This window comes from Melanerpes formicivorus, unplaced genomic scaffold (assembly GCF_026170545.1).
Source record: "Melanerpes formicivorus ecotype bairdi unplaced genomic scaffold, bMelFor1.0.p_v2 SCAF_33, whole genome shotgun sequence".
NCBI classification, from domain to species: domain Eukaryota; kingdom Metazoa; phylum Chordata; class Aves; order Piciformes; family Picidae; genus Melanerpes; species Melanerpes formicivorus.
Genome location: NW_027142385.1, coordinates 2,899,904 through 2,924,441, shown reverse-complemented (window position 1 = coordinate 2,924,441; position 24,538 = coordinate 2,899,904). Strand labels below are relative to the sequence as shown.

At 42.3% G+C, this 24,538-nt stretch overlaps 1 protein-coding gene across 2 annotated transcripts in view; it reads left to right on the top strand.

Moving 5' to 3' along the window:
- CDK5RAP2 (CDK5 regulatory subunit associated protein 2) overlaps window positions 1–24,538 on the top strand; it is a 93,590-nt gene that overhangs the window by 23,304 nt on the left and 45,748 nt on the right. For both annotated transcript variants that reach the window (XM_068155643.1, XM_068155642.1), the window contains exons 13-18: window positions 3,321–3,491; window positions 4,264–4,437; window positions 12,511–12,608; window positions 17,073–17,203; window positions 18,764–18,879; window positions 20,380–20,508. In XM_068155643.1, the coding sequence (XP_068011744.1) occupies window positions 3,321–3,491; window positions 4,264–4,437; window positions 12,511–12,608; window positions 17,073–17,203; window positions 18,764–18,879; window positions 20,380–20,508 (819 nt within the window). The remainder of the gene's footprint in view (window positions 1–3,320; window positions 3,492–4,263; window positions 4,438–12,510; window positions 12,609–17,072; window positions 17,204–18,763; window positions 18,880–20,379; window positions 20,509–24,538) is intronic.

Sequence of the window (24,538 nt, the reverse complement as noted above, 5' to 3'; positions counted from 1 at the left end):
ATGATTAAACACCTGAAGTATCATTTCTCTCTCCAGGCCTAAATGTAGTCAATTAGAGTGTATTTACTAGGTATTCATATTTGATCAGTTGGTTGGGGAAATGCAGAATAACTCATTAGGCAGAATTTATTATTTAGTCTTCCTACCTGTAGTTTAGCCTGAGGGGGAGGTTTTGGAGCTTCACAACTTAATTATTCACCAACCTGTTTTCCATCTGACAAGGAGGGGGAGGCATCTGCTCCAGTCTTCTACATTATAGTGTTTCACATTTATTTTTCTTAGTTCAACTATCATTAATCATAGAAAAGTCTCTTGGGGAAAAAGCTTGGCAGAGGGAGTTGCAAAGTTTATACTCTGAGAACTGTAGGTACTGTATTATCCTTGCAACTTGATGTGTAGAAACCAATAGATTTTTATTTTCTCCTAGACAATTTGAGTGGTCAGTGGGTTCAAGCAGCCTGCTGTAGTGATGGATAGTTTTGTGTGTTACAGAATTCTAGCAAAGATAATTTTCAGACTCAGTTCTGACTCATTTTTGGAAGGGATTAAGGAGCTCTGGGGGCAGAAATAGTAGAGGCAGAGTATCTGCAAGTTGCACAGCTGCATGCTTTGTCAGGCCCCCTCTTTCCATAAACATAGCTGCAGTATTTGTGCTGCTTTAGAGACAGAAGCACTGATGCTGTACCTGGCAAGTGTACCTCAAGGTGTCTGAGATTAGATACCTGGGAGTATAGTACTGTTATTGCATCAGTATCTTTTCTGACTCTGCATGTCTATCATCTTTTCTTCTTAAAAGCTGCTTATGGTTTTCATAAAGAGAAGTTAGAGTCACTTGAAGTCACAGGATAGGTCAAAAAGTGTTTCTTTGATGTTTAGTTGTATAATGGGTGATGTAGCCCCTTACAGTCTCTCAGTGATGTAATGCTATAAAACCAGTCTAAAAATAGAAAGCCAAGGAGCACACTTTGCAGTGCCATGAAAAATCATAACGTTGACCCTTTGCTTCCAGTTCATGTGTTGTATAGGAAGAGGCTCAGTGAGACTCCCTTGAAGACAAAAGGCTATGCGGTTATCAGACCTTGCACTACTTCTGGAAGACTGCAGTTGATCTTTGTAGTTAGTAAGAAATAGAGGCATTTGAGAAATAGAAAATGTTTCCAATTAGAAATATTTGAGAGTTTGTGTCTGTAGGAAAAACCAAAGCTTGGAGCTGATTCTGCAGTTCTTCAGTTTCCTTATGCAGGCGAGTAGTTGTTTTCATCCTGAAAGGAATTAATTGTATTAGTTTGCAGGATTGAAGGCCTGAGCTTAATCATTCTTTGAAACTGAGTAACGTTTGAGGTGTGGTTGTTTTTTTTGGGGAGCTATTAGGGATTTCTTAGCTGAATCCTGGTAATGAAACTTAAAATGAAGCAAGTAAACCACAAGGCATTGTAAACGACGATTGGTATTTAATGTGCAAAATAAACAGAAGTAATGCACTGAAGTAGTAAAGCGATGGTAAGGATTTGATGTGAACCTGCACGAAACAAAGTAATTAAGTCAAGAAAAGGACATAAAACAGTTTGTAAAGAGATTGCAATTAAAGTGTCACCAGTACTATTTCTTTGTACTTAGAATAAGAAACAACTATTGAATTTTAAGTCTCGGTGGAGGCAAATGTGGAGTTTATAGGTGGCTACCATATGTGCAGGCTGTTTAAAGGGCTGATGGTGTTTCACAAATGGGAAACATTTATTTTAGGGGGTAGGCTGTGTTACCTGGTTCTTTGGATCTGAAGAGAAGTTTGGATAGTATAAGCATCTATTGTAGGATTTAATTGTTTAATTTTAGGTAACAGCTCCTTTGTTGCAAGTTTCTACTTCTCGTTCGCAACGCAATCCACGCAGTGAATGCTCTGCTTCTTGCAGGGTAAAAGCTGCTGAAGTGAGGCTGCTTCAGCTGGCAGGGGTGGAAACTTTCAGCAAATCACTGTCACAAGCAGTGGTGGTTGGAGAGAAGTTGGAAGGGTAGATTTCACAGTATCACAGTATAACTAAGGTTGGAAGAGACCTCGAGGATCATCGAGTCCAACCTGTCACCACAGACCTCATGACTAGACCATGGCACCAAGTGCCACGTCCAGTCTCCTCTTGAACGCCTCCAGGGACGGTGACTCCACCACCTCCCTGGGCAGCACATTCCAATGACGAACCACTCGCTCCGTGAAGAACTTTCTCCTCACCTCGAGTCTAAACCTCCCCTGGCGCAGCTTGAGATGTGTTAGGGCTTTTTCTGCTGCCCTGTGCTCTTGTAACTAGGATCTGACTGCTAATTGCATGTTAATAATTTCCTACATTTCCACCCATGTGGTGATTGTCCCAGTTCACAGCAAAATGGAGGGAAGAGGAGTTTTGTGATGCTGTTCTTTGGAACCCAAGGCTTTATCAGCTGGCTGTTTTGAAACTCCAAAGGCAACTGTGTTGACAGGTGGTGGATTTTCAAGTGAGGTGGAATAGGGTCTGTGGGAATACAGAGGAGAAAGCTGGATTTGTAGTGTCAAGTGTGTGACCTGTGGACTAGGAGAAGATGCCTTTTACATTGATCCATACTGGTCCTAACAAATCTGAATCCTTTGGATTTGCTACTGAATATGGCTATTGAAAGAAATTGTTTCTGTGTTTGAGAAGCAAAATGGAGAAAGAAGTTTATTTCTCTCAGGGGGAACTAAGGTGAAGATGCAGGAAGTAATTAACTGCCAGACTCAAGATCAAGTTCTGTTCACAACTTCTGATCATAAGACTGACCTGATTGGTCCTTGGAAGTTTGTGCTCTTGTCAAAAGGAAGTGTTTTAACATTTCTGACCTTTTGTTTGATGCAAAAGTAACTAGTAATGCAATGTTGGGGCAGGAATTTCCATGGTGTGATGAGAAAAAGAGCAAATGACAAACTGAATCACCCGTAACCAATTTCCTCCTATTTCCAGCAAGGGAGTAAATTGACTCGAAATGAGTGTTCAGTCTGACAGCAAAAACATCTACGTGCATGATATTCCCCACAGCCCGGGAGTCCAGTCAGTCTGTGTGAAAAGCATTTAAACAACAACAACAGCCTAGATTTTTGGAAGACAATGCAGCCAGCTCCTCTAAAAGTTTGCTTTAATTACATTTGTGGGTTCCAAGAGAAAGACCCTGGGTTAAGAGCGTTTTCCAGACTGTTTGGTGCTATGAGTAACGTAAAGCAATGGAAAATTAAGCTAATAATGTGGGTTGTTAGGCTTAAATGTTTTTAAAGTTGATATGCTAAATATCCAGCTTCTTCTTATCTCTTTCTTTTGTAGGATCTTAGAAATCAGCTAGAAAAATTACATGGTGAGATGGCTGAGAAAGAAAAAGCAGCTGAGCATCATTACAATATCCTCTTGAGTGAAAGCAATCAGAAGTTGCAGAGCCAGGAACTAGTGATCAAGCAGCTAACAGACACTGTCAATCACAAGGATCTACTGCTTCAGGTAGGCAGACTTCAGCTGAAATGAAGAATTGCAAAGTTACAATTTTGATCTTTTGTGTGAGGAATTACTACAAGAATCCCATTTGTAGTTGGAATTGCTGTTGGTTTTGATGATAATCCTTTACTTTCTGTAAGACTGCATTTGCAGGGCAGACCTAATTACAGTGTGGTGTTCAAGAAGATTTCTTGATAGAGTTTTATGAAGTGTGTGGATAGAGGAGGAAGAAAGCTTCACTAATACTTATGTAAAATTTTTCACTGTTGTGGAAAGGTACTTCAGAAGTCCTGAAGTGCCTATGGTTTTCAGTTTATTGTGCAGAAATGGAAGTTGAGGAATAGGTAAGAGATACTGAAACATTGTACCTTCTCTTTCTGGAGCCCATTCAAAATGACAAATACGAGAAGGGAGCTGCCTGAATGTTAACAGGCCCCTGCTCACATTGTCTGTAGCTGGAGCTATAACCCTGAAAAGCACTGATGGTTTCAACCAGCAATGCAAACAGTAATAGCTGAGTCGCTCTGTACCTGAAGACCAAGGTGCATGCATTGACCTATTTTATTTTTCAATCCTTAGAAGACTGCATAGCTGGGGAGGGTTTTTGTTCAATCTTATTTTTTTTTGCTTCTGTTATGCTAAATTAAGCTCTTCTTTTGTGAGGTGTGTAAAGAAGGTGTGCCAGATCGCCCTTGGATTTTCTGCTGAATGTTGTCTGTTTTGCGATGTAAAATTAGAGTAAACTTTGTAAAACTCTCTCATGGTTTTCCTTTGTTAGAAACTCGAAGGAACAGTTAAAGAAAAGGATGCTGAATTGCAGGAGCTCCTGAATAAGTACAAGAACCTTCTAAGAGCCAATGAAGAACTTGAACTGAAAAACGAGGGCTTAGTAAAGGAAAAATGTGCTGCACAGTCTCAACAGTCAATCATTAAGATAGTCAGGGAGTTAGAGGTGAGTTTTTCTGGACTCTGACCATTTACTGATACATACCTTCATTTTAAATTGAAGAGAATGTTGGCTGACTTCAAAGGTGTCTACTCATATGGGTTGTTGACCCATGTAGCACGGGGCTGTTTTCTATCAGGAGCGTATCAAAATGTTCTGTGTGAAAAAGGTAAGAGTGGCTTTGTTAATTGTCATGATTGTGGTGGTATTGATCAGGCATTGTGAGAGTCCATAGCCTTGTACTTGAGTTTGTGGCAGAACTAAACTCTGCTCTCAGCCTGTTGTGCCTGCCATAAGGAGGTAGAGTTTTGTGGTCATTAGGGCAGGCACATTTCCCTGAGTGGGAGGATATCTGCATTTCTAAAGGGAGGTGCAGAGGATGGTTTGTGTGCTGCTGACAGATAAGGGAAATGATTGCATAGAGCTAGTGAGTGCAGGAGATGAATGGAGTGTAAGGATTAAAGAATACAGGTAGGAATGAAAATGTGTAGGGCAGGAAGAAGAAAAGAAAGATATGCTGAGGGTAAGAAGAAAACTGAAGCAAAGAAGGAAAGTAATAGTAGAGAAATACATACCTCTATTAAAAAAAGGTGGACCACATATACCCATCATTGTATTTGATGTCCTAAATGGAAAAGACCTCTTGATATCTGAAATCAGGTCAGAATTCAAAGTCTTAAAAGGTAATTATAATAATCATAAAATCATTTTGGTTGGAAAAGACTTTTAAGATCATTTAAGGCCTTTTAGGTAGTTCTCTCACTCCCCAGTTCTGTAGTAGCAAAAAAAAATCAACTACTGTTAAGAAGTTTTTTAATCACTCTGGTGCATTTTCCTTGTTGCACGCAGATCATTGAACAAGCTTATTTTGGAGGTAGATTTCTTGCCTCTTTTTTTGTGTGTGGTGTGGCCTAATATGCTATGGTCTCCAAAAGCTTCAGGCAAGATAAAAAGAGTTAGGCTAGTACATACTGATTGTAGAGAAAGCTGCTTGTCGTCTTTAATGCTATATGAGTCATTAAGGAGGTTTTTCTCAAGGAAGTTTCAAGTGAAGTGAGCCAACAGCAGAGGAAATGTGAGACCTGTGTCACATTCTGAACACAGTAGTGATGAGATGCTTGATATGCTGTGGGCACTGTTATTAAACAAGGTAGATGCAGGCACACGTTGAGTCATGGGTGATTTGACAAGCTCAGACTAAAGGAGCTGCATCACTGTTTGCCAGGGTGCCAGTGCAGGCTTTATCAAAGTATGTATGAATATAGATGAAGGGAAAATAGTCTGTGAAAGGGTGAGTAGAAATTCTACCTCTGTAAAACAAACCGCAGTGCATGCACGTAACTTCGGTCACAAAGGGCCCCAAGAGTGATGGAAAATCACACAGAATTAATGAAAATCAAACACTGGCTTTCCTTTGTACACCCCACTTCCAGTTCAGGTGTATAACTAGGAGAGAGCAGTGGCAGGCGAAGCCATGCATGGTAATGACCCAGTACCTGCCATCTAGTCACAATCTGTTCTCTATTGCTGGCTCACTTAGTGATTGTGAACCTAATCACAACCCATTGTCCTCCCAGCTCAACCTCTGTGTAAGATGAATCTGCTTTGGCATATTAATCACAAGTTTTTGGACAGGGATTATCCAGAGCTCTGCTCTCATTGCCTGCCTTGGACTCTTTGATGACTTTACAGTGCCGCACCAACTCTCAACAAATGCACAGCTGGATCCTCCCCACCAGAGAGAACAGAAACCAAGCTCCTCTAGCCTCACTGATCTTTACAGTTGAGGAAAGTGAATTGAGAGATGCAGAACTTCCTTTCATCATAACCTTTTTAGTTTATTTTAATGTAATGACACATTTTAAAGCAACCAACATCCAAAGCTCTGCTGGGTGCCTCGGCCAGGCCAGGGAAGATAAATGACAGTTTCTAATTAGAGTTTGGATTCTTGAGCCACCATCATGGGCTAGAGAGAGAGAGTGTGTGCGAGGGCACTGATAATTAGGTTAGTCATGCAACTGCTGACTCTGGTATCTGTGGAGGCTCAGATTGAAACAGATTTTACAGCCAAAGAATTTAGAAGTGCAGTGGACTCCACATAATTTTGGAAACTTTAGTTAGTTTTGTGCTTTTTCTCACAACCAATAACCCTATACTTGCAAAGCTCTTTTTTGGGGGGGGGGGGCATTCTATTAGGTAAATATTTCTATCAGATTTTTTATTTTTTTAGACCATTGTGATTCATTTTATTCATGAGAAAAGCAAAAAAACAGTTGAGACAAGTGGCACTTGCTCAGCCCTTGAGCTGTGCTGCTGGGTTCGGTCCTGTGGCACACGGCGTACACTGCAGTGAGGGGCCACAGGGACAGGAGACTTAATTCTAAATTCATTTCTCCAAGTGTAAACAAAAGTTGTTGGATTTGCTCTGTGATGCCTGGTTTTGGGATGAGGAGCTTGTTACACCACTTGAGGGTGGAGTAGGAAATGGAGTCAGCTGATGCACAGCTAGGCAAATGCAACATTTCTGCAGACCCAAGGCACTCTTTTCATTCCTCCACGATCAGCACGTTATTTGGCTTTGGTTATAATTACTCCTGTATTTAGGGAGTTAAGACTCTGCAGTCAGGGACCTGAGGAACACTGTGCACAGAGTTGTGATGGAATTTGCTGCAGCTGGAGAAATAAGAGTCAATGCATAGAAGTTATTGGAGTTGGAGCATTGCAGTTGATGGGTGTCATAAGAAGTGGAATTGGTGCATTTTGATGCACCCATTTGTTGCAGTGCTGCAGATGCATCTGAGCTGCTGGCATTGATGCATAGTGCATGTTGTGGCTAAGTGGTCATAATTCTGGAAAGTGATGTAGTGTAGTTAAGGATTTTTTTTTAATACAGGTGCCCCATCTATAAAAGTGATCAGTGCATTGCAGTTGTTGTTCTCAGTCTTTTGATGTTGTGAACACAGAAGTAGTTCATTTTCACATGTTCCAAGGCAAGCTTCACGTAACACAGTATCACAGTATAACTAAGGTTGGAAAGGACCTCGAGGATCATCGAGTTCAACCTATCAACACAGATCCCATGGCTAGACCATGGCACCAAGTGCCATGTCCAATCCCCTCTTGAACGCCTCCAGGGATGGTGAGTCAACCACCTCCCTGGGCAGCCCATTCCAATGACGAATGACTCGCTTGGTGAAGAACTTCCTCCTCACCTTGAGTCTAAACCTCCCCTGGTGCAGCTTGAGACTGTGTCCCCTTGTTCTGGTGCTGGTTGCCTGGGAGAAGAGACCAACCCCTTCCCGGCTACAACCACCTTTCAGGTAGTTGTAGAGAGCAATGAGGTCACCCCTGAGCCTCCTCTTCTCCAGGCTAAACAATCCCAGCTCCCTCAGCCTCTCCTCATAGGGCTTGTGTTCAAGGCCTCTCACCAGCCTTGTTGCCCTTCTCTGGACACGTTCAAGTGTTTCGATGTCCTTCTTAAACTGAGGGGCCTAGAACCGGACACAGGACTCAAGGTGTGGCCTAACCAAAGCAGAGTACAGGGGCACAATGACCTCCCTGCTCCTGCTGGCCACACTATTCCTAATGCAGGCCAGGATGCCATTGGCCCTCCTGGCCACCTGGGCACACTGCTGGCTCATGTTCAGGCAGCTGTCGATCAGCACACCCAGGTCCCTCTTTGTTTGGGAGGTCTCCAGCCACTCCGACCCCAGCCTGTAGCTCTGCATGGGATTGCCGTAGCCAAAGTGCAGCACTTGGACTTGTTGAATGCCATCCCATTGGACTCTGCCCATCTGACCAGTCGGTCGAGGTCCCTCTGCAGAGCCTTTCCACCTTACAACTGACTAACATGTGCTCCTAACTTGGTGTCATCTGCAAACTTGCTGATGACTGACACTTTACACTGAGTCCTCCTAGCTACTTACCCACTAGAGAATTCTTTGCAAACTGAAAATCTTCTGTGGCTTCAATTGTAGAAAGAAGATTACGTGGCATGGGAACAATATAAGCACTACTGTGCTGGGAAGCCTATCTACCCTATTTCAGAAAATGTATGGATGTGGCACTTGGGGACATGTTTTAATGGCCATGGTGATGTTGAATTGATGGTTGAACTCCATGAGCTTAGAGGTCTTTTCCAGCCAAAACAATGCTGTGATAAACAGGGCAATAGTTGAATTTCTGATTTGATGAAATTAGCTTATAGCTGAAAACAGCAGGGTTGTTGTGTCAATATTCATGTCTTCACACACTTCAAACATGATGCTTTTTACCTGTGACACTGAGCGTGGCCTAGCCATGGGAATGGATGTGGTTGGTGTGTCTCACTCTTTCCATGTTAGCAGAAATTTCATCCTAGAGGAGTTAGCCTGATGAAGTGACGCTTTTCTTAGAATAGAATAGAATTAAGCAGGTTGGAAGAGACCTTTGAGATCATCAAGTCCAACCTATCTTGCATATCTCCAGGAAGGGCCGTAAGTTTCTTGCAGCCAGGGGCTCTGTGACTTTTTTCTCTGGTTGAGATGGCATCTTCTAAAGGACACCAAAAAATCTTGCTGCAGTAATTTTTGTCTTTAGGTAGCACTCAGTGGTCTGTAACAGTTTTAACCTTATTAGCATTTATGGTAGAGCACACAAAGTTTACTGCAATGTTAGAAGAAATGATCAGATTCTGGTCCTGGTGGATGGCTAAGTGATGAGGTGCAGGATATGGTCTTCTCTTAGTTGTTCATCCTGTAACCTTCAGAGATTTTGAAACGATCCTGGTGGGTTTTGTAAGCAAGAGAGTACTCGATGGGGTGACTGGATTTTCATGTGACTTTGCCAATAAGTTATTTATTGTGGAGGTATAAACCTGTTACTTTCATTGCTTACAATTTGAGAAGCCCCTAATGAAAATAAGTTCTATTTTCCACCACTGCTGCTTAGCAGTAGTATTTCAGACTTAAATATAGACTTTAATGTATTAGATTGCCTCCTTTCATGGGAATATAAATCTTTCACTGCAATATGGTCCTGGATGTCTTGCAGCTATCTCCTCTAACACATTTTTCCCTCACACCATGTGTCAAGAGGTTTAATGTTTCATTAACTCCCACAGCATTATGGTCTATTTAAGTTACAGTGCTGCCTTATGTTTTGTGTACCGTTGGGGAGTTGATTGGAATAATTCACTCCTACGCTTTATTTAGAAATGACAGTAATAATGTACAAGGGGAAAAAAAAAGTTCATGCAGTATCTTCTCATCCTTGCTATTCAGGAAAGATCCTTAAAAAAAGAACCACATCAAGAACATTTCTTCATGGCTTTGCTAACCACTACCTGGGTAGCTGAATTTAGAGTTGAATAATTTGTGCCCAGTCTGAGACATTTGGAATCAAGAAGCAGCTCGTGTCTCTCGTTGTGCAGGAAAAGAGGAGGAGTTGGGAGGATTTCTTGAGCTGAGTGAGATTTTGGTGCAAATGTAGAACTAAATTAACATGTCAACTCTAAATGAAACAGGAAACCAGATCATGGTGCTGTGTATAACACAGCAGTTACAGGCTCTAAACAATTGAGGACAACTGTTACCTAATTTGTGTACCATAAAAGGTTCAGTGACGGTGCTCTGCCAGTGCTTCAGAATCTTTTAATTAGGATATAGTTCCATAGTGTCTTCAGCAATAATTGCAAGCCTTGTGCCAGACATATGGAGGAGTTCACTAGAACTTTTAACAAACTGTTAACTGACTAAATTAAGTCCAAAGATTTATTTCTTCTTGTTGCCTTCTACGTCACTGATCAGTGTCATTGGGCCCAAACTTTCCCCAAGTTAAATTGCAAGCTGTGTATTTTATGTTTAGTTGACTGCTCTTGAAAGGCTGAGATTCCAACACATTGATAAGACTCCTAGGTTCAGGCTGTAAGATGTACTTTTAAATAGGGTGGGGTTTTTTTTTTGGTGGGTTTGTAATTAATGGGCTCTGGATCACCTGCCTCCATCTGTTTGTCTTTGTTTCTTAGCAGAAACCATTGCTGCCTGCTCCTCTGCTCGTGTAGAGAAGGGCAACGAGGCTGGTGAGAGGCCTCGAACACAAGCCCTATGAGGAGAGGCTGAGGGAGCTGAAACTGTTTAGCCTAGAGAAGAGGGGGCTCAGGAGAGACCTTATTGCTCTCTACAACTACCTGAAGGGTGGTTGTAGCCAGGAAGGGGTTGGTTGGTCTCTTCTCCCAGGGAACCAGCATCAGAACAAGAGGACACAGTCTCAAGCTGTGCCAGGGGAAGTTTATGCTGGAAGTGAGGAGAAAGTTCCTCCCAGACAGTTGTTAGCCATTGGAATGTGCTGCCCAGGGAGGTGGTGGAGTCACCATTCCTGGAGGTGTTCAAGAGGGGATTGGATGTGGCACTTGGTGCCATGGTTTAGTAATCAAGAGGTCTGTGGTGACGGGTTGGACTTGCTGATCTTTGAGGTCTTTTCCAACCTTATCAATTCTATGATTCTATTCTGTGATAAACTTGCTATGAAGCTCAGTGTTTTGTTCTTTATCAACTGCAGTGGATCCTGGAGTACCATTTGTTAGAGCCCAGCTGCTGTTAGGAGTGATAGTAGCTGTACATGATGCACGTGTACAGAGCTAAGGTCACTCCTGCAGACAACCTGTAGCACGAGGCGGAGAAACTACCCTTCCCGCAGTGAGGTCTGACATGCAGGTTACCTTCACGGGAGTAATTGGATCAAAACTTGATTAGACTTGCAAAACATTATTTAACATATTTGCTGGCATACTGTGAAGTATGAGTGTAAATAATTAAAAGTAAACAACAGTTGTCCTTGCTTTTGTGCTGTTTACTTTGCAGAGCACTGCCTTTTTCAAATGAACACTCTTTGCATTGTTAGTGTGAATTAACGAGGTTCTCCTCTAGCCGAGTTCCTGTTGCCATTACTTCCTTAGGAATTGCAGTTGGAGTAATAACAGCTGCTTAAAACTCCTGGGTGTCGATTTCGTCCTTGTTAATGATCTGTTCACTAATTATTTGGTTTCTCTGGAGAGCTTCCTTAGCTGAGAATTCCCTGCTAGCTGTGGTGCTTTTTTGGTTCTACCCTTCAGTTTTCAGTCAAAAAACAGAAAATTGAGAGAAGCAGCCAGGCCTGCTATTCTCAGCAGAGGCAGAATGCATCTCTGACATGAATACATCTACATTGGCTATAGATACCCCAGTTATTTTGTCTTTGAAGATGGCTGATGTCTTAGGTATTTTTATGTAATAAGTGCAAGCAAATACTCCCTTAAATAGCTGCATTTTTTTTTGCCTCCCACTGAAAAAGTGGATAGGTGGTTGTTTTGCAGTGAAAAATGCTTGGGAAATTAGTGGATCCTTACTGAGAATGTAGCATAAGAGTCTGGCTTTATTCTAATAACAGTAATATACTTTGTGTGAGTGAGACTGCAGGGAAACAATTTCCTTTTCTTTGCACAAGCAAAGGAGCAGCTTGTAGTGACCCAGCTGAATGTGCAGAAAGCTGACTCAAGGAGCGTGTAGCTGACATGCTCATCCTTTATTTGTCAGCTCCATACAGTCCTTTTTGTTCAGAAATGGAATAGAATTTGCAGACAAACCTGAAAGCCAATTTTATCCAGAACACAGAGAGGATTGTTAGGACAATGCTCTAAAATGTGTGCTTGGAGTTTGGACTTGTCTGCTTTCCCTTCTCTCCCTTCCCCTCTGAAACAGCTACTGTGGGGGTGTTGAGTTGTAAGCTTTGTAAAGTTGGGTTGTAAACTCTGCAGGGGAGGATACATAGGCTAGAGTAGGGGGAAGCTTTTTAGACTGGTCAAAGTGATGAACCACTGTTTAAATGTGCCTTGCAGGACATAAGTAGTGAAACAGTCTTTGCCTCATTTAATCAGCTGGGTGTAAGCATCATGAATAGCTTCCAGAGGCATATTAGGTTTTGGAGGTGGGTGAGTCCCCTTCAGCAAATGTGAATTTCTACTTCTTTCATGTTTTCTTCAGGCCACAGGTATATTTGCATTGTTATAGACATGCAGACTTAAAAATGATGTTGCCAGCTTAGTATGTTCTTGTTTTAATCCAGGAGAGTAAAGAAGCTGAATATGAGAAGCTGATCCTTGCTTTACGAAAAGAGCAAAATATTTATTCTACACTGGTGAAGACCTTTAAGGAATCAGATAGGTAAGTATTCTGTTTTGGTGGCTAATCTGAACTCAAAGGGCAAACATCAGAAGTTACAAAAAAAGGTGCAGCTTAACTGGAGTGGTGATTATTTTTTTTTTACCAGCCAGTTGTTCCTAAGTCATAAACTAGCTGCAATAGTCACCTTAAAAAGACAAAGGTGGGGTGTTTTTTTTCAAGTGAGGTTATATTGTCTAAATGACTTAAATATCTCTGTTTGGATTAGAATCTCAGATGAGGCAGATATCCATTTAGGTACCAAAGTAAGCAGGGATTACATGTCCTGTGTTGGAACAGAGGGGAAGAATCAAAGCGCGGTGACCTTCTGGGTGCTGGACAATTTGCCACGGTTTAATCCTAAAATACAGATAATGCTTATCTTGGGAGTGACACACTGCGAATTTTGATGAGAATATAAGCCAGTGAGATTTTGGAGAAGGTGAAACAAACCAGGATAATTGAACTGGCTGGAAAGTAGCCCTGAGGAGAGAGACTTGGGGGTGCTGGTGGACAAAAAGCTCAACATGAGCTCTCAATGTGCACTTGCAGCCCGCAAAGCCAGTCAGATCCTGGGCTGCATCAGGAGAAGTGTGGCTAGCAGGTCGAGGGAGGTGATCCTCCCCCTCTACTCAGCCCTGGTGAGACCCCACCTGGAGTACTGTGTCCAGTTCTGGAGCCCCTATTACAAGAGGGATGTGGAGGTGCTGGAACGTGTCCAGGGAAGGGCCACAAGGATGATCAGAGGGCTGGAGCACCTCTCCTATGAGGACAGACTGAAGGAGTTGGGGCTGTTCAGTCTGCAGAAGAGAAGGCTCCGAGGTGACCTAATTGTGGCCTTCCAGTATCTGAAGGGGGCCTACAGGAAGGCTGGGGAAGGACTTCTCAGGATCTCAGGTAGTGCTAGGACTAGGGGGAATGGAATGAAGCTGGAGGTGGGGAGATTCAGGCTAGATGTGAGGAGGAGGTTCTTCACCATGAGATTGGTGAAACCCTGGAATGAGTTGTCCAGGGAGGTGGTCGAGGCCCCGTCTCTGGAGGTGTTTAAGAGCAGGCTGGATAAGGCTCTGGCCAGGCTGATCTAGTGTAGGGTGTCCCTGCCCATGGCAGGGGGGTTGGAACTAGATGATCCTTGTGGTCCCTTCCAACCCTGAATGAAACTATGAAACTTTCCATAGTATGCTTTCAGTGTCAACGCAGAAGTGTGGCGGGAGCCAAGTGTATTTTAACCTTTTAAAGTCAGCACAATGTTTTAGACAGAAATCTGTGGCTTTGTATTGCCTGGCAGTTGAGGAGCTGTTATGATGAAACAAAGACAATTCTGAGCCTTTAGGTAAAACAAATGTGTTATGAAAAAATTACTTTTGCTGTTATAATTGCCGATACTTTAATTGGGTCTTGATGGTGTTTGAGAGCCAGCTCCTAACGCTTCCTGCCTGAAGGCAGCAGCTTATACCTGCCAGCTTTGTGCAAATGTGTGTTTGTATTTTGCAGTTGGTTTATAGGCCTCTCTAGTTTGGAAACCATAAAGTGAAGAGCAGAGGAGTGGATGAGATCTGGCATTTGAATTAAGCACGTTGCTATCAATGCCATCTTGTGCTTGGCCACAGTGCAGAAGCTGTGTTAGATACTATAATCTTTTTCATCAGACATAGTGATAGAAGTCAGATTAAGATTATTTCTTAGATCTAGGGTCAAGAAAGGCAGTGGCTTTTGTGACTACTTTGTTGAACAATCAGCAAATGAGAGAAGGGGGGGTTTATTTTAGTATTTCATATTGAGGGTGTCACTTGCCACTGAAACATCTATGTGTGACCGTTTGAGGCTGTGCCTTTAAGAAAGGGGCAGTGCTGGGACGCTCTGGCCGAATGCGTGAGGCCATTGGCAATGCTCTGTGTAGTAATGACAACAGGCTAACATAGCTCTGATTAGTAGTAGTTCTTAGAATGTCTTTTAGGTGAGGGCAATTGTAACTCTAAAGATTCAAGTAATACCACTTTGGCAGTTAATTCCTGTAGGATCAGCAGCAGGCTGAGTAGTTCTGTTTTCCCCATACGAAGTTCCAGGATGCAGGGAGCAGTGCGTGCCATGCAGGGATTTGCAGAGGATGTGCAATGATTCAACAACAGAGCTGGAAGGTGAAGGTCATCTTTTTTTAGTTCCTCTCATGGTTTTATGGGCTGAGATGCACTATAAAGCCTCATCAGTAAAAATCTGAACCCCCAAAGTCCTGGGTGGCTGATAAACAAGCCCTGCAGATGAATTCAGCATCCTTGTTTGTGTGACTGCTATCAGCAGTGCATGGGTTTTAGGCAAGAATCTATTTAGTTGCTGACATATCTTCTTTTAGGCATTATTTATTTTAAACAACCTGGCTGGTTATTTTTCAAAGTAAGCTGCCATGTGTCAGGACCAAGACATTTCTTGTCTCTCCAAGCAGGGAGCCAATGTATTTTCTTATAAACCTAACTTATAAAAAGGAGAAGATCTGCTTACCTAGCTTCTAGTAGTGTGCTGCTTCCTTGTTATTCTTAATTTTTTTTGCTGAGCATTTTAGAGAGCTCTCCCTTCAAAGATACTCTTGAACAAAAGAGAATTGGTTAAAGGAATAGTTTCCTGTGCAGGAAGCACTGACAACAGCACGCTTGTCAGAAGACAGACTGAGTGACTTCTCATACGTGCTGCCTTTTAATTAATGTGCTTCTACAATAAGCTGTTACTCTCATGCAGGTATGATGTGCTTTATGTTCCTGTGGATTCTGCTGTAAGATGGATTTAAATTTCTTTCTAAAGATTCCTGCATTCTCTGTCATCCAGTGCAGTGGATTTGAAGTTCTACAGCAGCTTAAGTTAGCCTTGCGGAATCATGAAATGTTAGGGGTCAGAAAGGACCTGGAAAGGTTATCTAGTCCCAGCCCCCTGCCAGAGCAGGATGACCTGGGGCAGGTCACACAGGAACACATCCAAGCAGACTTTGAATGCCTCTTGAGAAGGAGACACTTCCACCTCTCTGGGCAGCCTGTTCTAGGGCTCTGTCACTGTTGCAGTGAAAGAGATATCCCTTATGTTCACATGGCACCTCCTTATGCTCCAGCCTGCACCCACTGTGCCTTGTTTATCATTGGACATCACTGAGTGGAACCTGGCTCTATCCTCCTGACACTCGCCCTTCACATATTGATAAACATGAATGAGGTCACCCCTCAGGCTCCTCTAAACTACAGAGAATCAGCTCCCTCAGCTTTTCCTCACAGGGGAGATGTTCCACTCCCTTCATCATAAACCACTGAGGTTCTGAGTGAAGTGAATGTGAAAATAAATAATACAATGAGTTCAGTACCACCTTGGAAAAATGACTGGGGAGGAAATAATTATTAATGTTTGTTATTAAATCAAATTTATTTTATTACAATTTCACTTTCTAGTGTACTTAAGTCTTTTTACAGACTGATGAGAGAAGTGTCTTGTTGATGTTGAAGGGTCTAGGGAAGATCTAGCAAGAAACAGCAAGAGGTTCTTAGATTCATAGAATGATTTCTGTTGGAAGGCATCCCTGGAGGTGTTCAAGAGGAGATTGGACGTGGCACTTGGTGCTGTGGTCTAGTCATGAGGTCTATGGTGACAGGTTGGACTTGATGATCTTTGAGGTCTCTTCCAACCTTAGTGATACTGTGATAGTATGAAAAGATCATCTGCTTCCAGCTCCCCTCACCATGGGGCGGGGACACCTTCTACTAGACCAGGTTGCTCAAGGCCTCATCCAGCCTGGCCTGACATGAGGCCTGAGTGGTGGTGACTGATGCTAAAGAGCCTCAGTGGCCACCTTGGAAGAAAGCCACTTAATGAATTGGTTCACCTTGACAAGTTAGCATTTGTAACTTGTGGCATTTGCACCTGTTGAGATAATGGACCCAATTTAGACCTTAAAAGGTCTTTTTCTGCAGACTGTTGGATAAGTAAAGAAATAAATTAGTTGTCTGGGTCATGTTTTCAATGAAACATGACTTTTTTTCCCTCTTTTTTTTTTTTTTTCCCCTTCAGTGGAGTATTAGATGATACAGTTCTGTAGCAAGGGAGCAAAGTTTCCATGGTCACCACGTAATGGAACACACAGAGCCATCAGCTGTATGTGATAATGGTATTTTGCTGGCATACTTTTCAGAAGTTAGTGATTGTGTTTCTCCTTAAAAAGAATTACCCAGAAGTCGAATACAGAAGTAGAATATATCTGTTGTGTTTGAGCTGTGCTGTTTACAAGCCAGCTTAAAAGAGAAGGCCCTGTGTGTAAACATTCAATTTCGTTTGTTTTGATGCCTCAGAACTGTGTGAGGAAAACCGGCGACGGCTAATGCGAAATGGGCTCTTTGTGGAAGCCTGGCTCTATAAAAGATGCTGAGGTGCACACCAAAATGTTTTGAATTGGATCTTGAATTATTTCCTTTATTTATTTATTTATTTTTCTTGTAGTATAAACAGCTTGCAAACAGAACTAAACAACATTTTCCTGCTGAGGAAACAACTAGAAGAAGATGTCTTAGCCAATCGGAACCTACAGAAGGTCTTGGAGGATCAGATTAAGGACATTAGAACCCGCCAAGGTCTGTGCAGCTCTGGCTATTTCCTTGAGCTTTTTGAACAAAGGAAAACTGAGTTTGTAACAGACAGTTTGCTGTGATAGAGGAGAAACATTTGAGAGCAGAAAAAGCTGTGAAAAGGCTTCTTTTCATCTTTCTATACTGGAAATTATTTGGGAGATTTGTCACAGAATGTCTTTGAGCAATCAAGGCATATATAGAGGGACAGCTTTTCTCTTTCCATGCAGTAAATGTTAGTAATTCTATGGCAATTCTGCTGCAGTGATCGTTTTAAGTTGCCTACAATTTTGTACCCATAGAATTTACTGTTTTCTGCAGAAGTCAAGAGATTCCTGGCTTTGACTAAATCTGTGGCTGTGATATCATTTTCTGGCTGTGTAATTACCTCACTACACTTTGGTAAAGAGGAAATGGCCACACTCCTCCTAAAGAATTTCCAGAGAAGAAATAGCCAGAGGTTTTGTTATTTTATGGTTCAGAAATGGTAGACCTTTTAAACATCACTTGCATTCTAGCTTGTTTTATTGTACTTGTTTGGAGGTGTTTTTAGTATATACTTAGATATAAAAAATAATGATGTAAGTGGACATTTTTAAGTATAGTTGACTGTATGTGTACAGATGGAATCTGGTTTATTCCATAGGGGATGTATAAATAACAGTAAAGCCTGTTCACTTACCCCTTTCAACTAGATTATCGGTTTTATCATCACTCCCTTGGCAGCTATGATAAGTGACAGAAGGTAAACTTCTGTCATTTCAGAGTTTTCAACCTCAGGAGCACAGATAATGAACAGCCAGGGTAGACCAAAGGGTCTTGTGGATGTTCTGGGGTTCTCAAGAGCAGTTGTGTTGAGTGTGAGACTGCTAGGATTAAAGGCTCTGAAAGTAATTGTTTGTGAAGCTTTGGGTCCGTGCAGCAGCCATGGGATCAGTGTCAGAGCTGGGAGCAGGATTTGCATGTCTCTCCTTTGTCCTAATTTTGATGTGCTTTCTCCCTATCTAATGAGATACATTTATAGAATTAACTGTCATCTATATTGTAACTGAACAGGTGTTTATTGAAACATAACACATCATTCCTGCAGTTAGAGGAAATGAATAAGTAGCTATTTTCAATTCAATTAATGCAATCTTTTGACCCCAAAGCCAAATCAATTCAGTAACTTTGTCTTTGCCTTGAGACCTTGAATTCATGCTCATGAAAGTACAGTTAAACCAGAATAACTAGTCATGCTTTACTTATCCTTCTTAACAATTATTTCTAATTGTAATGCTAAATATGCAAATTATAATTCAGAATTACATCCTCAGCTCATGCTGAGATCCACAGAAAATACAGCCATGGAAAATACAGCATGTCTGTGTGTCAGAAGCACAAAGAAGCGGGGACAAAATTTGCTCAATTAAACAGGAAGCTGATTTGGGGGCATGAAACATTTTAAGTGGCTTCCCACAGGCTTACTAGTAGGTTCTTAGTGCAGAAGTCCTGTCTTGGCATTTTATGCTGTGTCCTCCTGCAAACAGTTTCTGCAATAATCCCTGCTCTTGGCTATTTTGGCAGATGAAACGCTCTCTTTCTGTGGAGATCAGACCTCTTACATGAGTATCTGTTTAGGAGAGCAAGATCATTTGAATCTACAGATAGATCATCTCTCTCTTGAAGAACTAAAGAAAAAGGTATTGAGCTTTTGATTATTTACTGTTTCTCGTGGCTTAATTCTGTTTCATTTATAGTTCCTGTATCTCTCAGAAAAAAGGTTTATTTAGGTGCAGTTGAGTAGTTCTGAAAGGATTTGAAATTCTCATCTCTGTGGTTTTTGATCCACCTTTTATGAGTGATTTAGTCTTTGTTATACCACACGAGCTTCAGAATCAGCTGAAAGAGCTGGCTTGCCGCAAAGGGTTTGTGATGGTTAGACATCTGGATTCAGGTTTCAGACTCCATGCCCTCTTTTAGTCATCCTGAAGCGTACCAACTTCAAATAAAAGCACAAAGTTTCAGTATTCTACAATGTGCATTTCATGCACCTTTATTAACCATAAAGATGGTAGCGGTGTCTCTGATTGCCAGTTCTGTCCAGCGCACTCCATCTCAGGATTTGCATATCCTTTGGCACGTTAGAAAAGGCCTCTGAGGTAAGTTGATATTGTCTCCATTTGACATTAGGAGAGCTAAAATTCAGAGAGATGAAATATGCAGACCATTGCCATACAGTAAATCAGGACTGGAGTTCAGAAACTTGTTCTTATGGCTCCTTGCCCCGTGCAGTGACCTCTGCTCCCTGCACCAGTTCACGATACAGAATTATTTTGAACACGATCGTTTGGGAGTGAAAGTTAAGTGAAGTCTTATTTCTCATGGCCAGCTGAATTGTAGGCAGGTGTTCAAAATCTGGAGGTGGATAATATGATGGAAAGAAGTTTGCTTTACACTGAGCAGGTGTCAATAAAAAAAGCAGGCCCAGATTGTGTCCCAGTCCCGTTCTGGGGTTGTACCACTTTTATCTCTGAGCAAAATCCCTTCGGGAGCTTCAGGGACGCTTGTTAGCAAAAGATTTTTATAGACCATTTCTTACTTAAAAAGAGAGTTTGTGTTGCCTGCAAGCTGATCTGGTTTTTCCAAGTGTGTTAATTGGTCTAATAAAAAGATTCCACTTTCTTCTGCAAGCATTGCCTCCTAGAGATGTGTACCTGAGTCTATAACAATGATGTCTGGTCATGAGTTTTAAACCTGATTGTCTATTCAGATGTTATATCTGCAAATCTACCCAGAATGATAGTGGCTTATAAATGGTGGTTGAGACAGAAGAACAGGTTGTTTCTCTAGGCTGCTCTTTCCCTGTAATGCTGGTTTCCCTTGCAGTAAAATGTTTCTTCTCAGATCAACCTGTTGGTTTGAGGTTCACTCAGGTTTCTTCTTGCTGCTGAGTTGTGAAACTTGATACCTTAAGAGCAAGGCTGGAAACCACAGTCTTACAAATTAAGACCTCCTGAACACTAACCCACAAACCTATGATCCTGATTTCATACTTAGGAAGACTGCCTTACGAGCAGATACAGGGATCCAGGTTTTCCAACTCTGCAGTTTAGGTTTAGGGGGAGATTTGCATGCCATCATTTGTTTTCATTGCAGTCTGGATGTTACCAGTTTTGCTTGTTCTTCCCTTGGTTATTCAGGTTACTGACCTTCTCTTGATGGTTAAGGAGCTGCAGTCAATTAATCAAGAACTTAAGAGAAAACAGCTTGGGCTTTGCACACCAAATCCTCAAGGGAAGGAAGGAGTGAAAATACTAAACCACAGCGAGGTAGGTTCTGTGTGTTACGGTAGTGGATGTGACTCTCACATCTAATGTACCTTGTGGAGTCATTTACATCAGTGCGGTGTAAAACCCTCGGGGCGTAGGTTGCTAATTCCTTATAATAACTTTTTAAATTAATGATGTAAACAACTTTAAGATGTTAGCACAACAGAAGCAGCTCAATGCAAGTGTTCAGTGAGGTGTCAAGTTGATTTTTAAGGAAGGAACGTGCACATTAAAATACTAATTGGGTCTGTGATCTGTCTGCTTTGGCGGTCGAAAGGGGAGGAAATGGTTAATTTTGGAGAGAAAGCAGCATCTTTTGTAACATTTTACTTATTACTGAAACTCTGCTTGTCTGCTGTTCAAGAGTCATTCTCATGCTGTGCCTAATTCTGTAAGGGCTTGGTTCAGATCTGCTCTGCATCTACAACTAGGGCTCGCTGTAGCCAAAGCCAAGAGAGTAGCCCTTGAGGTCACCTGAATGCATGGCTGTTCCTTCATACAGAGTGTAGAAGTACATGAACATGTAGCCAGCGTTGTGGTAGATGGCTGAGAGGGGCAAGGAACTAATCACTGCTGGGTGCTTAGTTTTTTTTTGTCCAAAGCTAAGACTGTTTCAGCTGTTGGGAAGATGAGGTCTTGGCAAAACCCCTGAGAAGCATTCTGGGTGTGGGGTTGCTGTGTGTCTTGTGTGTGTATCGTAAAGGATGTTCAGGAGGCTGTGTAAACCACCTAGCTTGTTGTCAGGTATTACTTGAAATAGGGCTGGTGGTACTTTTTACTCTGTTGTGGGTTTTCCTTTCAGTTACACTGTTGTGGTCCATAGGAAGTGAAAAATACGAAAGCAATAATGCTGGGGCTGGTATGTTGTGTCTGGAATTTCCAAATGAAAGTCAAAAGAGCAGAAAATCAGGAGCAGTTTGAATCAGTTCACAGATTCATAGAATGGTTTGGGTTGGAAGGCACCTTAAATCTAGTTCCAGCCCAGCCCCCTGCCATGGGCAGTGACACCTTCCACTAGACTAGACTGTTCAAGGCCTCATCCAACCTGGCCTTAACTCCAGGGAGGAGGCATCCACAACCTCCCTGGGCAACCTGTTCCAATATCTCACCACCCTCCTAAACAATTTCTTCCTAACATCCAGTCTAAATCTTCTTTCCTCAAGTTCCAATCCCTCTTGTCCTATCACTACAGGCTCTTGTAAGAAGTCCCTTCCCAACTTTCTTATAGACCTCTTTATGGGTAGGAACCGCTTGATTCAAGAACTGGGGCTTTGGTCTTGGTGATTTTTCTGCAGGACTGTCCTGCAGTTCTGCAGGACTCTAGAAAAAAGCTCATGCTTTTTAATATTTGCTGAAGTTGCACTGGAGACAATCACCAAAAGTCATGAAATCATAGAATTATACAATTAATAAGGTTGGAAAAGACCTCAGAGATCATCAAGTCCAACCTGTCACCCAACACCTCATGAATACTAAATCATGGCACCAAGTGCTACATCCAGTCCCCTCTTGAACACCTCCAGGGACAGTGACTCCACCACCTCCCTGGGCAGCACATTCCAACAGCTCTCTGGGAAGAACTTTCTCTTCACCTCCAGCCTAAACTTCCCCTGGCACAGCTTGAGACTGTGTCCTCTTGTTTTGGTGCTGATTGCCTGGGAGAAGAGACCAACCCCTTCCTGCCTACAACCTCCCTTCAGGTAGCTGTAGACAGCAATAAGGTCTCCCCTGAGCCTCCTCTTCTCCAGGCTAAACAATCCCAGCTCCTTCAACCTCTCCTTGTAGGGCTTGTGCTTGAGGCCTCTCCCCAGCCTCGTTGCCCTTCTCTGGGCACATTCAAGTGCCTCAATGTCCTTCTTAAACTGAGGGGCCCAGAACTGGACACAGTACTCCAGGTCTGGCCTAACCAGTGCTGAATATTCTTTCTTTCTCAGCTTTAAGACCTGCTCGTGCACCCTTTAATTGAAATACATTTCAAATTATAGATCAGCCTTTAGGGGTGCCGTGGCTTTTATTAAAATAATGAATTTTCGTGTTGCTGCAATAGGTCTGCACGAACAGCTTGTGGGCAGTCTCTTGCAGAGTGCCTGCACTTTCTAGAGAGGCATTCTTTCCGGCCGTTTGTGTCGCTTTCCTGCAGAGGGCGCTGCCCCCTCACCGATGCCATGCTTCATCCCTAAGGAATTGTGTCCTGCGCTAAGATCGTCAGGACAAGATACCGTGTGCTCCCGTCTGTGTCCTGGCACCAAAAAGACATAGAGGGCTACTTACCTGAGCTGCCTGTGTGCAATTAGGTGTAGAATGACAGGGTAAAGCTTGGAGAATCTAAATAAGCCTCCAAATGTTGGTAAACAAGTAAAATGGTATTTCAACCTGTGCCAGAACGATGGAGCTCATAGCACTGTGAGCTTTCACTAGCAGTGAAAGGATCTGTAATTAAAAAGGTTTTGCTTTTAAAAGGTACCATTTGATCAGCCTTGACAATAAAGGGAGCCTTGCAGTTTTGGGCTAGGGCTTGTGACAACTGTGCTTTGCATATTAATAACAATTGTCAAAAACCCTCTCCAAGTTCTGTTTTGTGTGTGTATTTTGGGCTAGAATTCGTTGGCAGGTAGTGCTGAGATGACATGAACATATGTGCTATAAGAGGAATTTGGACAGATAGAGGAAGATGCACACTTCTCAGGTTCTTAAAACGAACCCAGCTTTCCTTTTCCATTCCTTCGCGAAGCCGGAGCAGAAATGGGATGCATCTGCATGTTGGTGCCTCAGCAGGGCATCTCCCAAAGCTCTGACAGCCCTGAGTACTCTCTTTCTTGGCTTCACATTCAGAAGAAAAGGAGAAGGAGGAGAGAAAAAGGTTGTTTTTGTGCTGTCCTCTGAACATCTGCTTTCTCTGAGAGAAGCAGCCTCAGTGATTTCAGCCTTCGGGGCTCCAGGGATCTTTGCAAACCAAGCATAGCAGTGGTTCATTTAGGAAGAACATTTGCAAGGTTTTCAGTCTCCAAGGAAATACATTAAACAGGCAGCTTATTCTTAGTAGACTACTTCTTTATTTTTTTTTCCCCTAGCCTTAAGACACTTATTTTGTTTTAATATTTTGTTGAATGTTAGATTGTATTCCTTGGAGCACAGAAAGTTTCTTTTCAGCCTGTCAGACACAAGACCATAGGAGCAGATTCAAACTGCAGTGGGTTGTTGTAGCAGTGTGCTGTAACCCCTTCATCTTCTGAAACAGTTTCATGCTAAGACTCAGCACTTACTACACTGAAAGCAGGCCTGGCAAAAGCATATACTGAAAAATGAGTCATGGGAGGTTGTTGCAGTGAGTTGTGTGCAATTAAGTTTATTTTTAATGCCCAAATGGAGAACTTGTCCTGGATCCTGCATGTGGAGCATTAACAGTTGCTTTAATAATAGCTAATACTACTGGACATTTGACATCCCATGGTTATAGTTGAAAGGTATTTTACCAATGCATGCCCTTCATGTGCACCACAATCCCATCTGTGTCTTCCTCCAGTTTTCAGATTGTCTTTACTTGGTTTTGAAGACCTCTTTGAGTGAAAATACCAAAGTGATTTGAACATGACTTGGAAGTTCGCTTTCAACATTGATTTCTAATAGTAAAAGGCAAGCATGAGGCCTTGAGTAACCTGGAAGATGCACCTGGCAATGGCAGCAGGGTGCAACTAGGTGATCTTTGAGATCTCATCCAACCCAAACCATTCTGTGATTCTAATTAATACTAATCTGCTGCACCATTTGATTTCTGCCTTTTAAAATTCTTACTGAAAACTATTGGAGTTGCTTACACTGCTAGGGATGGGAAGGTAGAAAGGCTTTTCTCTTCTGTTTTATATATATGTATATGTTTGCACACATTCTATGCATACTCAGCTGAAAAAATCAAGCCCCACAGAAGCATTTAATTCCCAGCGTTCTCAGGAAGCAAAACCACCTCTCCTTGCAGAATCCTGTTTGTCTGCTGTGAGCCCAGGCTTTCCAGCAGATGATGCTGGGTGCTGGA